General features: G+C 34.7%; 1 protein-coding gene across 12 annotated transcripts in view; it reads left to right on the top strand.

Moving 5' to 3' along the window:
* Positions 1-16,289, top strand: part of NBEA (neurobeachin) — a 684,640-nt gene that overhangs the window by 346,200 nt on the left and 322,151 nt on the right. For all 12 annotated transcript variants that reach the window (XM_023250717.2, XM_023250724.2, XM_011286341.4 and 9 more), the window contains one exon: positions 1,001-1,065. In XM_023250717.2, coding sequence (XP_023106485.1) covers positions 1,001-1,065 — 65 coding nt within the window. The remainder of the gene's footprint in view (positions 1-1,000; positions 1,066-16,289) is intronic.

The following is a 16,289-nucleotide window of genomic DNA, read 5'->3' on the forward strand; positions in this document are numbered from 1 at the left end:
TCATTTAGATGAATTTTTGCCAAAGGTTATGTATGATAGCTAAAATACAGTGGCTTTGCTAAAACCACGTAGCCAACCATAGAGCCATTTAGGTCTTTATAAGATCATTATAGTCCCCAGGCTTCCATATCCCAAGTTGTTGATTCTCTCTCCTGGGGAAATGTAGGTTCATGATATGTTCTTCTTTAATTCTTCACAGATTGACTTACAGCAGAAAATACTTACACAGCAAGTGTCTATGTTGGGGAACCACATTTTTTCCCCAGCATGGGTGCAAAGCTCTAAAAAGGCAGTGTGATCAAGAGTAGAGAGAAGGGCTGACATAAAGACTGCTTTATGTGAAGCTGAATTTGTGGGGAGACAGGTGACTACCTCGGTGCGTAGCACTTTAGTGGTAGGAAAATCATGCAGAAAAATCTGGCTAGAAAATCTGGCTAGATGAGTGATGTGAATGGTCAGTAGTTTTTTTTATATAAAATGTATTAACGAAGTGTTTATTTACAGTACTGTTGAAAAGGATATTACTTTTAATCCAAAAAAGTTGTAATTTTCCAGCTATATAAAAAGCAAAAAAAAAAAAAAATCAGTCGACTAAACCAGGATCCATTGAAAAAAAATTGGTTAAAGCATATTCTAAATATGTCATAGGAAGAGTATAAAGTAAGCAATATACTTTCCTAATCCAGAAACACTGTATAACAATCAGAAATTTATAATGATTACACTGTGGAACTACCAAATTCACAAATATGTTCTCATCTAGATCAGCAAGGAGAGATTACATTTGGATATAGTATCAATGTTTTCTCCTTTTTTTTTGTTTTTTTACAAATTCAAAATAATTCATTTGTAAACTTTTCCCCTCTGTACTTTTCAGTCACTTGGAATGCACGTGTAAATAGAACATTTAATCTCCTGATCAATTTAAATATGTTGTATATAGTTCTGATTTTGTTTATGTGCTCATTTTTCTTATACTTGGTTTGGTTTCTCCTTTTAGGAATGGCAAAATTCTATTCAGAAGAATGCAGGACTTGCATTTATTGAACTCATCAATGAAGGAAGGTAATTAATTTTACAGTTTTTAGATAATTCGTCTGTGTACCTTTTATTCCACTAGGCGACTGCTCTCCTACCATCTGTTCCAAAAATGGGTAAGAAAATATATTTTAGTTAAATAATTTATCATACAGGTAATTAATCTTCAAAGGAACAAAGTTTAAGATACTAATCATTTATTTTGGGGTAGGGGAAAGCATGTATGAAATAAAGGAACAGACTTGCTAAGGCTTTTGTGAGATGGAGCCTCATCTTAACTGGGTAGAAAAGTTGTGTAACACAGATCGAGTGAGCCGCTCAGCAAGCCCATCTGCCACTCCATCTGTTTTCAAAGCCATGCTCGGCATTCACTCCCGCAGCCCATCTCTGTTCATGTGACGGAGTTTTATCTGAACATATCATGTTGTCCGATATCCAACTGAAAATGGGAAGGATATTAATTATGGGAAGAAGAACAGTCAGGTCAGGAATTTATATGTACCATTGTTAAAATGAAGCTGTAAGGAAATTCATGTTTGAGCCCATCATTGTACTCATCACTTTATGATAAACAGTTGTTCACTGTGATTTTTCCAATACTTTATTGGCAGTGGATACATGAAGATAGATGTAACTGTCACCAGTTTGACATGTATAGCTTCTGTCAGCCAAAGACCTGCATCCTTTACAATTCTTTTCTATGATATAATATATTCATTGGAAAATAGTGACTGAATATTTGGCATAATCTATTTCTTATTTGAAACTGGATTTAATTACATTGATGATAAGGGGAATAACACTTACTGTATATAAAACTTCTCTTTATCAAAGGAGGTGTCATGAAAGGATATTTGACAAGATATTCCTTGAAAATTAATTTTATATATGCTGTAGAAACCCATTGAAAAAATTAACTAGGGACACCTGGGTGGCTTAGTCGGTTGAGCATCTGACTCTTGATTTCGGCTCAGGTCATGATCCCAGGGTCCTAGAATCAAGCCCTGTGTCAGGCTGCACACTCAGCATGGAGCCTGCTTTAGATTCTCTCTCTTTCTCCCTTCTTTCTCCCTCTCCCCTTCTCCCCAGCTCATGCTCTGTCTCTCGTTTAAAAAAAAAGAGATTAACTTCAATGCACTTTTTTAGTATTTTTTAGTATTTTTTAGTATTACTTTTTTAGTATTAGTTTTTTCTCATCAGTTTATTGTAATTAGAGACATAACCTCTTTTTATAGTAATTTATCTTATTTTATATTTCTCATTTACATTTTCCATGACTAAATTATTTTTAGTCATAGTAATACAACTCTAGAAGTTAAAATAAATTTTACATTTATTGCAAAGCAAAAGATACAGGAAAATACCAGTTTTCTTTTATAACATAAATACTAATTTTACATAATAATAACATACTTAGTTCTTATAAAACTTGGTTGTGATGAGAATTGATAATAATTATTATCCATCCTAAGGCAATGAAAAACATATAAAAACAAAAATTTGCCCAGACTATTCATTTTCATTTTAGTTATAGAAATCTCTCAAATCACACACATGCTAATTTTGCCAATTTGTTTCAACTGTGAAGTAAAAAACAAAAATTATCTTGCCATCAGTAACTCTGAAGACTTAATATAATTGGATCTTCCTCACTTAAGATTATAGTTATTGTCTTAGGAAAGGAAAGAGTGGAAAATTTGCTCATATCAGAGGTTTTAGCTTCTGATACTGTTTTATTGCTCAGGGGTAGAGTTTGGAATTTGTTTTGTTTTGTTTTAGGAAAAGAGTTAGATTTATAGAAAGCAGTTATAATTTTTTTAAATTTTAGTCCCTGAAAACCTTCCAAATGCCCATCATAATGTTCTTTGTGTCATTCTAGAATTTGTTTTCATTTTTCATACTAATTATTCCTCCAATAAAGAGGATTTTGAAACAAAAATTGAAACATGACTAGCTATAAATATGAAAGAACAGATCATGTGTACATTGATACAGCAAAAGTCTATTCAGTGCCTATACTACATACAAATACTATTATGGAGATGGGAATAGAGAAGTAAATGATACAAACATGGTTCTGAATTTTGGGGGAGAGACAAATATTAGAGGAATACACACAGTATTACAAGGGTGCTGTGATAGAGGTGATATAGGTATGAATACAAGTAAAAGACAAGGCATCTAATCTAGACTGAAGGGGTGTATTCCCCAGGTGGTAGGACTATCAGGGTTTTCAAACAATGTATCAAAGAAAAGCAAATACAATAGAACAAAGATAGCCTTTTCAACGAATGGTGCTGGACATCCACATGCAAAAAAATAATAATAAATCTAGACACAGACTTTATACCCTTCATAAAAATCACTTAAAGTAGATCAGAGATCTGAATGTAAAATGCAGAAGTATAAAACCCATAGAAGATAACATAGGAGAAAATCTAGATGACCTTGCATTTGGTGATGACTTCTTAAATACAATACCAAAGACATGATCCATGAAAGAAAGAGTTGACAATCTGGACTTCATTAAAATTGAAAACTTCTGGGGGTGCCTGGGTGGCTCAGTCGGTTAAGTGTCCGACTTTGGCTCAGGTCATGATCTCATGGTTCATGAGTTCAAACACTACATCAGGCTGTCTGCCATCAACACAGAGCCCACTTTGAATCCTTTGTCCCCCTCTCTGTGCCCCTCCCCTACTTTCTTGTATGCTCACTCACTCTCTCTCAAAAATAAATAAACATTTAAAAACAATTAAAAACTTCTGTTAAAGTCAATGTCAAGAGAATGAAAAGACAAGCCATGGACTGGGAGAAAATATTTACAAAAGATACTTCTGATAAAGGATTGTTATCTAAAATAGCAAAGAATTCTTAAAACTCTACAATAAGAAAATAAACAATCCAGTTAAAAAAATGAGCCAAAGACATTAACAGACACCTCACCACAGAATATCTACATATGGCAAATAAGCTTAGAAAAAGATGCCTGTCATCGTCAGGGAAATGCTAATCAAAACAACAGTGAATAGTACTACATACCTTTTAGAATGGCCAAAATCTGAAACACTGACACCACCAAATGCTGACAAGGATGTGGAGCAGCAGGAACTCTCATTCATTGGTGGTGAGAATACACAATGGTATAGCCACATTGCAAAACATGTGGGTAGTGTTTTTTGTTTGTTTTTTTGTTTGTTTTTTTTATAAAACTAAACATATTCTAACTGTAGATCCAGCAGTCATTCTCCCTTGTATCTACTCAAAAGAGTTGAAAACATGTTTACATAAAAACATTCACACAGATATTTCTAGCGTCTTTATGCATAATTGCCAAAATTGGGAAGCAACCAAGATGTCTTTAGTAGATGAAGGGATAAACAGATACCCGTATATTTATGTGGTACATCCAGACAATGGGGTATTTATTTTTTAGTGAAAAAATAAATGAGACAAGAAATGAGCTGTCGAGCCATGAAAAGATATGGAGAAACTTTAATTGCATAATACGAACTGGAAGAAGCAATCTGAAAAGGCTTCATACTATATGATTGCAACTATATGACTATATATGTCTCTAAGGAGAGAGTAAAAAGATTAGTAGTTGCCAGGAGTTAGGGAAGAGGAAGGCATAAATAAATAGGCAGAGCACAGAAGATTTTTAGGCCGGTGAATCTAGTCTGCTTGACACTCTAATAGTGGATACATGTCATTATACATTTGTCAAAACTCATAGAAGCTACAATACCAAGATGTAAACTATGGACCTTAGGTGATAAAGCTGTCTTAATGTAAGTTCATCATTTGTGACAAATGTACCACTCTGGTAGGGAATGGTGGTAATGAAGGAGATATGTGTGTGGGGAGGGGATATTTGGGCATTCTCTGTATCTTCTGCTCAAGGTTGCTGTGAACCTAAAATTACTCTAAAAATAGTCTATAAAAAAAAAACCAACAACAGGAGGTTCAAAATAAAAAGTGTATACAACTAGAATGCCAAAGATGGCATTGAGAACTGAGAGATGGTTAGAACATGGCTAGATAAAAGAAGAAAAAAAAAAAGAGGAATCAAATTCTGGACCAAGGGAATAATTTGATACCAAAGCCTGGAGGCAAGAGATAGTAAGACATGTTGCTGGACAGCTCTTTTTAATCAGCCAAAGGCTAGGTAAGTGCCTGTTGTGTACCAGCCACATAGGCAAGGTCATCGCATCTTGGCAAGGGTGGCCGGCAAGGGTCATGCCATGCAGGGTTTATAAGCTATGCTAAGGGTGCTATGATATAATTAAAGAGAGCTAGGCATAATCTACAGCGTAGCAAGTGGACTCTGGATTGAAACTAATCTGAGATTCAGAAATCTTGTTTAAGATGCTGGTATCATAGACTGACTAATAGTGGCTATGAGGAAGGAAGAAGTGGACACATTTAAAGTATCCTTTGGAAATTAAGTCTAGAGAAATGCTGATAGATTAGATTGTAAGAGGGAAAAGAAGGGATCAAACATCACTTGATTGCTGGCTTTAATAGCTGGATGGTTTATACGGTAAGTATAGTTTACTTGGAACAATAGAGAAGGAAGAATATGGGTTGGGTGGGACATAGTTTCACTTTTGGTTACACTGATTTTGTAGCGTCTGTGAAATTTCTGAGTGGAAATGTTGAATAGACATCTTGAATTTGCATCTCCAAAGAGACAGGTAGAATGGGGATTTGGATTTAGGAGTCCTGAGCTTATATGGTAAACGGTAGATAAGGATACAGATGTGATGCTCAGGGAACCTGTGTGGAAGGAGCAGAGAACATGATGCCATGCTTTTTGCTGCTGTTTCTGCTGGGAATCCTCTTTACCCACAGCTGTACATGATTGGCTGTTTTTTTGTCATTTAGGAATCAGCTTAAATGTCACCCCCTCAGAGAGGCTCCCTTAACCATCTTATTGAGTTACCACACTTCCGTCATATGATTTTGTTTTAACATTTAGTAACACCATCTCAAATTATTTTCATTCTTTACGTCCATCTTCTTTACCAAAATGTACTTGGCCTTAAGAATCTGTGTCTTCTTCACTGATATATTCCTGGTTTCTGGAAAAATACCTAGCACATAGTTCACAATCACAAATATTTATTGAAGGAATTAAGAAAAGAATGGTGAGTAGAATGTTTGAGAAGCAATGAGGAGTCAACAAAAGAGTTTTTTTTTTAATTTTTATTAATTTGAGAGAGAGGGAAAGAGAATGAAAAGAGAGAGAGAGAGAGAGAGAGAGAGAGAGAGAGAGAGAGAGAGAGAGAGAATGAATCCCAAGTAGGCTCCACACCATCAGCACAGGGCTTGACATGGGGCTTGAACCCATGAACCATGATATCATGATCTGAGCTGAAACCAAGAGTCTGCCCTTTAACTGCTGAGCCACCCAGGCACCCCAGCAAGAGGGTTTTTAAGTTAGGATGAGAGGGACCACTGGATTCGGTGACAAGATGGTCGTGTTGGTTTCACCCACACATACACCGGTGAGTACCTGTGTGCTAAGGATGCTGCATAGAGACCCAGGCCCTGCTGTAAGAGAGCTTACAGTCCAGTGGGGACAGCAGTCTTCTAATTACTGATATAATAAATGTGCCAGAGTAGAGGGTACTGTGGGAGCAGATAATTAAGGGAATGACTTCTGAGAAAGCAGTGACTTAACTAGAGTACTGGGGTCAGGACCTAGGTTGTTTTGAGCTGAGGAGTGAGTGGGATGTGAGCATGGTCAGCAAGTACACACAACTCCAAGGAGTTTGGCCAAGAAGGGGAAAGATAGAGTGGTTGCTGCAGATGGGTTTTTTGGGTAGTGAGGGTATTTTTTGGAAGATCTTTCTTGCCCCTTTTCTCTGAATGTTGGAAATAATATATGACATTTATTATAACTGCTGCAATATAGGCTTTTAAAAGTGGAAGTTTTGTTGTCATCGCTTATATATTTAGAATTACTGACTCTCACCTTAAGTTTACCTCATTTCTTTTCACTTTAGACCTTTCTCTTTCATAAATTTGAACTTGGGAGTTCCAGATTTTAAGAAAATATCATATATAGGGGCATATGGGTGGCTCCGTCGGTTGAGCATCCGATTTCAGCTCAGGTCATGATTACACCATTCGTGAGTTCAGGCCCCGCATCAGACTTGCTGCTGTCAGCACGGAGCCCGCTTCCAATCCTCCGTCTCCCTCTCTCTCTGCATCTCTCCTGCTTGGGCTCTCTCTCTCAAAAATAAAATAAACATTTAAAAATATGTGTATATTTTTTGAGGAACCTACACACTGTTTTCCAGAGTGGCTGCACCAGTTTGCATTCCCACCAACAGTGCAAGAGGGTTCCTGTTTCATATTTTAAAAAATAATAAAATAAAACAAAATACGATACAAAATAAAAAACTAAAAAATAAAATAAAATAAAATAAAAATGTGTTTATATATCATATTTGGATAGTTAGGATGTAGTTACAGTAAAGACACATTACTCTGTTAGAAAAACAGATAGGCTTCTATTTGTTGAGGCCCTACTATGTGTAAGCACAAATTAGACTCTTTATACACTCTTCTATCTCATTTGCGCAGACATACGGTATTTTTCTTAACTTTCTCTAATAGTTTAAAATAAAGCATATAAAAAACACTTTCTCTTGGTCGTTAGAATATCAGTCTTTAATTTGTCCTTGTGGGAATGAAGTTAAAAATCTTTAAGTTGAAATTGCTATAAATGTTGATCCTACTTAACAGCTATACCCGTGAATATAATTCATCAATCATAGCCGGAGAAAGCAATTGTGCAGTTGTCTACAATTAACAGGACAAAAACAGTTGATGAATGTGCAGCTGAATTAAAGTACTCCCTAGGACAGACTGAAATTATAAACTGGATCATTTAAAGGAATCTAACAAAGGATCTTTATAATTAAAACAAAGCAAGGTTAATGGGATGTAAAATTGCCTATAATATCTTGGCAATAATAATTGGATTTTAAATTATTAAAATATGAATTGAACTATAAAGCAAATAAAGACTTTTTTAAATTATGGAATTTGAGTATCCTTTGAAATAAATTAATCATTTGCCTAAAATAAACGTTTATCACTCTTTTGAAAGCATTTAGGATATAATTAATTAGTATGCACAAAGCAGTGTGTATTTGTAGTTAGTACCGAATTTAACATACGATTCATAAGATTCCAATTTTATTTTGTTCTTTAGAATAGTGAAAAATATATAGCTTACATTTCTTTGGTTTTAAAGAGGAAAAGCATATTGCATCTAAGCATAATTCCTTAGTGATTATATAGCCCCAACTTGAATATCTTCTTTATTTTAACAACTGTTATTTAATAATTAAGCCAATAAGCTTTGGTTTATCTATTCATTTTGTGTGTTTGATTTGGCAAAATGTGTATTAAATAAAGAGTAACTTCCAAAACTGTAAGGTAAGAAACTTTTTTTCTTAGAGTTGAGATTCCGGTTTAATTTTGAACCAAGAATCCCTGAAAACTTCTGGAAAACAGAAGCTCCCCACCTAATCTAAACCTTTCTTCTTTACTACTCCGTTATTCATTTTACACATGTGGTAAGTTATTAAATGTGCAAGTTTTGTAAATGAATGAGGTAAAAAAAATCTTGTACTTTTACAAAATTAATTGTATAGATCTTAAACAGTATTGCTAATTTACAGACTTAGCTTTAGACATTGATTATAAATAAAATGTTATTTACCTAAAACTAAGATTAGCAAGTCCTATCTAATAATGGCTAGATTTCAAGGAATAAGAAAATATATTTCAGAATTTGGTTATCATAAATTTTATTTGAATTGCACTTTTAACTATGTTTAAAATATATCTGCGTGTGTGTGTATTGAGATTCTTTTTCTTTTATGAGGACGACTTTAAATATACTTTCCTCCTAGAGAGGATTATTTTAACTTTGGTGAGAGTTAAGTAATAATTCATAAAACACTTCTAATTTATATTATTTTTATTAAGACCAAAAAAAAAGGCAAGAGTGACAATTTTTTGGTATAGTCATTTATATATCTTATTTCCTGTTGTTTCGTATTTCTTCTAGAGACATTAATTTTTTTGTTGCTCTTCTTAGCTTACTTATTGCAGGCAAATGCCAGTCAAGATTCAGATGATCCATATCTTTATTAGAAAACTTGGATTCAGTTTCTATACCATTCTGATATAACTGGTTTCTATTTTTGACATAACTTGGCAACAGAGGAGCTGAGAATTGGCATTTATAGCTCGTATGTTGTTTAAATAAAAGATATGGGTAAAAGTGAGCTAACATGTTGCCAGAGGGCCTGTGCTAACATAAAGGTGCATTGTGTATGGCCAGTCCAACCATAAGCTAAAGGTGAGAAGTGAGGTGAAGGAATAGAATGAGCAATCCAGGTAAGACCAGAGTAGAGCCATGGCCTGGGCTATAGATTTTAGTCTAGAAGCTCTTCCTAAGGTGCTAGGGAAATAGAAGCATTAAGTATATAGGCTGATTATTTTTCATGTTAGTTACTGTTGTAAAGACCAACGTTTGAAAAACCAGGATACTTCCTTTATAATATGACTATCTTAAAGAGTCACAGTCTGAGATAGAAGAGTAATAAGAAAAAGTCATTTGTTTATATTTGCATATATAAATGTTTACATATTTTTTTAAAAAAGCACTACTCCTATTTATGAATCAGACTTCAAAACAGTCCATTATTCAAGGTCTAGATTTTTTTCATTCCTAGCACAATGTAAGAAAAATAAGACTTAACTTACTTAAGAATAGACTGATGTTAAAATTGTTTAATATTTCTACCAAACATTTAAGGAAAAAAAATGATAAAATTAATTTCAAAGTCTTCCCAAAATAGAAGAGTAGGTAATGCTTTACACTTCATTTTATGAGATTTCATCTCCCTGATAACAATAACAATTACAAGTAATAAAATTATAGATCAATATCCACCATAAGCATAGGTACAATATTAATATTACCTTTAATAAAAGTTGGCTAATCAAATCCAGGAATATGTGAAAAAGATGTATCATAAGCAAGAGGTGTATATTCCAAACATGCAGAGTTGATTTAATATTCAAAAATATCTATGAATGAATTATACAATGTCAGCAGATTAAAAAAGAAAACATATGTATGGATATTTTAATATTCATAAGAAAAACATTTGAAAAATTCCACATATGTTCATAATAAAATTCTCAGTAAACTAGAAATCAAACTCCCTCAATGTAATAAGTGCTATCTATAGAAAATAAACAGCTAACATCCTACGTAATGGTGAAAGACTAAATGCTTTCCCTCTAGATCAAAAACACTGCAAGGATGTTCTCACTCACTATTTCTATTCAATATTGGGCTGGAGGTCTTAGCCAGTTCAATTAGGCGAGTAGAACATTCTAAGATGTTTGAAAAAAGATAGTGTCATAAGTGAAATTAGCAAAGTCACATGATATGAGGTCAGTATTCAAAAATCAATTATAAAAAAGGATTATAAATACATGCAGCATGCATAAAAAACCAAAAATCTATTACAATAACATTTAGTTATATGTGAAATATTGGAAGCTTAAATAAAGCAAAACCATTATAATATTATCAAAAACATGAACTACTTATGGTTGTACTTAATAAAATTTGTGAAAGACCTGTGTGATAAAAACTACAAAATATTTCTGTAAAAAAATTAAAAATAAATAAATGCAGAAATATGTATTCATGAATCAGAGGGCCTAACATGGTTAAGATCTTAGTTCTCCCCAAACTGGTCTATAGACTCAAACCTAATCAGAATTCCAGCAGGCTATTAACAAGATAGTTTTTAAATTTCGGTGAAAATACAAAGGACTAACAGTAGCCAACACAAATGAAAAATGAACAGAGTTGGATGATTGGTGTAAAGATAGAGAGATAGAGCAATGGAATGGAGGAAAGAAGATCTTACAGCTCAATAATAAAAAGACAAACTACCCAATACAAGTCAGACAAATGATTTGAACAGACACAGTAACAAAGAAGATATACAGATGGCCAATCAGCACGTGAAAACATGCTCCACATCATTATTCATTTGGGAAATTCAATTTTAAATACAGTGAGATAGCATTATGCACATACTGTAATCGACATAATTCAGTAGGTTGTCAATACTAAGCCTTGGTGAAAATGTGGAGCCACTGGAACCTTGTACCTTGCTGGTGGGTGTGCAAAATGGCACATCCACTTGAAAAACAGTTTGTCAGTATCTTACAAGGTTAAACATCCACTTAACCATTTGACCCAATAATTCCAAACTTAGATATTTTCTTGAGAGAAATGAAAATATTGGTCCAAATTAAGACCTGTATGTGAATGTTCATAGCAGCTCTATTTATAATAGCCCAAGATGAAAATAACCCAAACGTCTATCACTAGATAAATGGATAAGCTACTATGTAATGTTATAGGGAATACTACTCAACAATAAAAGGTATAAGCCACAGATATGCACCACATACATGGAACTTAAAAGTATTTTGTGAACCCAGTGGCAACTGCGTGACTCAGTTGTTTAAATGTCTGGTTCTTGATTTGGGGTCAGGTCATGATCTCACAGGTTCCTGGGATCGAGCACCACATGGGGCTCTGTGCCGACAGCGTGGAGCCTGCTCGGGATTCCCTTTCTGTCTGTCTGTCTGTCTCTCTCTCTCTCTCTCTCTCTCAATTAATAGACATTTTTTAAGTATTTTGTGAAGCTAAAGAAGCCAGACAGAAAAAATATGCTATGTGGTTGCATTTATGGGCATTATGGAAAAAACAGAATTAGAGGGACAGAAAATAGTTCGATCCTTGCTATGGATGGCAGGATCAAAGCACAAGGGAACATTTTGGGTGATGGAAATGTTGTGGTTGTAGCAGTGGCTACCTAAGATATGCATTTGTCAAAACTCATGAAATTGCATTTAACAAGAATTAACTTTATTATGTGTAAATTATACCTCAATAAACCTCACTTAAAAAAAAAACTACAGTAGGGCTTCATTGCTTATAAAGTTCTGTAACATGACCTGAGAGGCTTTTACTTATCTGGCCTCCCTTGCCTTCCCACACTGACTCAAGCACACTCCATTCACTCCTAAAGCACCCCTATGTCACCTCATATTTCATTGCCCTTTACTACCACGAAGAAGGCTCCCAGTAAATTATTGTTAAGTGAATGAATGCCTAACTCTGCATCCCACTCTCTGGAATGCCCTGGGAGAAGCCATACTAAGCTGTTTATTTCCCAAACAAGTCAAACACAATTTGCCTGTTTGTGTGGCTTTGAGCAAGATACTTAATCTCTCTAAGCCTTAGTTTCTTCATCAGTATAATGGGGCTAATTATGCTTGTCTAATAAGATATCAAATGAGGTAAGAATCAAATGAAATGATACCTATAATGCACTTAGCCTGGTACGTAATCAGTACTTAGTGTTCCTGACACATAATAGGGACTCAAGAAATGAGCATTTATTTATTATTATTATTTATTTAAGTGACATTTGAGCTGGATTTTGAAGACTATGGACAGAGGAGGTTGAGGACACTAGAGTACCTTACACATCCCATCCAGAGCACTGATGGGTTTCTGTGTGTTCTCAATATGATAGTGTCACTACTCCCTCATTGACTAAATCACATTTTACGCAGAACACTAATACGCACACAAGTGGAAGGATAGGGTGGTAATCATGACCTAGTCAGAGGCTTCCTAGTATATTGTATCACTAACCAGTGGAAACAGCAAAGATAAAAGCCAAATGTTACTTGTTCTCTCCCTTCTTTTCCAAAAGAAATATATTTTAGATTGCATCATTCCCTAGTTCTTAGAATTCATACTGGTAGACTCAACAATAAGTTGTATTTTTAGCCAAGGGTAAAGCTTTTATTGGGACTTGTAATCATAGTATTTGGGACACTTTTTGCAACCATTTTCCCTTGGTAAAGGAACCATATCACTGAGGGCACACAGAACTTGGTAAATTAACCAGAGACTCTCCTGGAGTACACATTTTTTCCTGGCATCACTGTGGCCACTGGTGCTGTTATGCCTCATTTGCTTCCAGATTTTTCCCCCAAGTTGTCTTTATACACCATCAATCCATGTTTCTCTACTCCTGTTACTAGAAGTTAAGTAGAATAAAATGGCTTGAAGCAAGCCTTCTTTTCTTTTAGTCACTACTACATCTCTGATCTTGAGCTGGTTTTTCTCACTTCACCAAGTCCTGTTCCATTGCTTTTCAGCCTTGTATTCCCGTTAGCATTGGCTGTCCTTCTCCTGGACATTATAACTTTGAACCGTTTACTTGCAATCACAAATTTAAGCTAGGAGCTTGATTATTTGGCCCAGGGTTAACCCTAAAAGGAGGGAGTCTTCTGATCAGTATTTTTGAAACTATTTTCTTGGCCTTTAACAGTATATGAAAGTAATGGGTTGCTGTTGGCATTTTCAAAAATAGGAAATAGTAAATAATAGAAAAAATAATTGGGTATAGGTAAATATTGCTTGCTGAAGTGTTTGCTGTATGGATGTATAGGGTTATGATATGAAGTGTATTTCTCGTAGTTTACTTTGAGACACAGTTTAAAAGTCACGATTCTAAGCTGATTTTCCTAGTTTGTGTGTCTTAAAACAACTTCAACATGTTCTGCCCTGATAGCAATGTTTTCTAAATCCATATTAAACTATAGGGTGAGTAAAGTATACAAATCCTTCATAGTGGTATTCGCTGGTTTTGCATAGAAGAGTAAATAGCTAAGCAATTAGTCACTGAAGAGACTGGAAAGAAGAAAAGTAGGAGATTTGATAAAAATTGACCTTTGTGGCCTGTGAACAAATGGAAAGTTACTCTCTTTGTATGTGTACCATAAAAGTTGACTTCCTTAATCTAGTGACGAAACTAGTATTAGAATACCTGGAGACTCCTCTTAAGAAGTGACCAACAATGTTGAATTAGTGTATACTCTTTGTAATCTTTCTAATAATATTGTTTCTGAGCTGGTTAATTCAGGGATAGACTTTGGGACTGTACAACTAAATGAAACTAACTAAGCAGGGCCATGCTCCCCACATAAAAAAAGAGAAATGAAGCTTGCTGAGAAATGAAATCCAGACTTTGCCATCTGCACGAACTCAGAACACTGCATGAACTCAGTGGTCCTCCTATGTCAATGTGCATTAGTATCACAGGGATGTTTATTAAACATACAGATGCTAGGGTCTCACCTCAGTCAGACCCGTGCAATCAGAATCTCTCCATGGGAGTTATCCCACCCTTTTTAATATGTTCTGCAAGTGATCACATCTTCAGTATACACCAAAATTTGAGAACTGTTACACTTCATTCATTCATCTTACGAGCCATGTAAAATTATCACCATCTTTACCCGTAACTGGAAACATAAATATGGTCATGAGCTAAGTCATTTTTTTTCTATCCTGTACTAAGAAGTATAATAACTGTTCAGGTTCATGGTAGATTATAATATATTTTTCTACAAAAAAATTCCACTTTTATGTATTTGAAGTTATAGACTTATATGAAGTTGCAAATAGGTGATAAGAAAATAAATGCTTATCTGTGGATCCTTGTTTTCATCCAACACAATTACTTAATTCCCAAAGCTTTTTCGTAACAGTTAATTAGATGGAGGGTGGGTGCAGAGGTAGGTTTTCAACCAAGGTGAATTCCCTCTCATCACCCCACTTTGTATCTTTAATGCCTCTCTCTCTTCATATCAAGTCCTTCGATATCAATCTCAAACTCCAAAATTATCCATTAGGCTTTATCTTCCTTCTCTCTAGTTCTCCCCAAGCAAACCCCAGTCCTCCAGTGAATCTGACACAAGTGTAGGTCTGATTATATTTTTATATAATAGGTTTCCATATATTAATTTGATCCAAAGTCATGAATAATTAGTAGATTTTATCCTCTGGGAAAGATTTAGTGTTTTAAGAGAATAACTTGATATTGTATGTAATTTTTTTTTTCCTAACAGCAACATAAAGACAGAGATTTTTAAGTCTCTAAGTGTCTGTTTTCCACCTTTCCTTCTTTCGTTGCAATAGAAAGGCTCAGGATAGCCCACTCCAGAGACCCCCCCCCACTGTACCCCAGCTTTCTAATCTTTGTATTATATCAGTATATAATTGAGTAAATTGGGTCTTGCTTAAAAAGAATTAAAAAAAGTTTGATTGAGTAGTACAACTCCTACTAATATTCCAAATTCCAAATCTAGATTCAAATATGCAGAATCTCTTTGAAAGTCCCACCACAGCCTGGTGTGGGGGTTCATAGACAAATGTCAAAATGTGCCATTGTTTTTCCTTCTAATGAACATAAAATAACCAGTATATCAACGTGTACCTTTTAGAAAAGTGCAGTACTCTTTGGCAGGGGTAGAGGTAGGGGATAATATATGTCAAACATTTTACAAATATTCTTTTACTTATGCTCCTAACAAATTTTCCCTCCTTAAAGGACATGTACTTTTGGCTAATGCAGGAGAGTTGGAGTCAGAGATATACTTCTCAGGAACAACATGGTATTTATTCTACTATTTTCATTAAGTGACGACTGTTGGCACTAAATTAAGAATCAGTAGAGGCCAAAGCTTGTAAACATTTTCCAAAAAAAAAAGAAAAAAAGAAAAAAACAACATTAATTTTAGATTTAAAAATTAGATTATAATTTTTTTAAATAGTCTATTCAAAGACTATAGCACAGGAAGCAGTTGAACTTCTCTGACCCAGTCAGACTCCACCTTGCAGTGTCACCAGAATCTCCATGCCTTTCTCTTAAGATTTTGGCACCAAAGGGAATTCTGCTCCTATGCTGTGTGGCCACTCCACTTTCAATCAGTCTGTCTTCTTGGCTAAATAAAAATCTGATCTTACAGTTTGAGCCTGCGTTCTTTCCCACAGTTTATAGAATATCTGAAAGAGTACACCCTCATTTTCTAATCAGGAAACTGAAACACAGACACAAGGAAAATTCTTTGCGCAAATTCATAATGCTGACAAAAGGCAGAACCTTAATATTAACTGCTTTTGTCCCCTCTTCACCTATAGATGATAGAAGACTAATTTTTTCTGACCTCTCATATTGCCTTTTCTGTTGACTTGTTTTCTTTCATCAAATTACAGAGATTATATTGGGGCACCTGGGTGGCTCAATTGGTTAAGCATCCAACTGCAGGTC

The sequence above is a fragment of the Felis catus genome, chromosome A1, assembly GCF_018350175.1.
Source record: "Felis catus isolate Fca126 chromosome A1, F.catus_Fca126_mat1.0, whole genome shotgun sequence".
Taxonomy (NCBI): Eukaryota; Metazoa; Chordata; class Mammalia; order Carnivora; family Felidae; genus Felis; species Felis catus.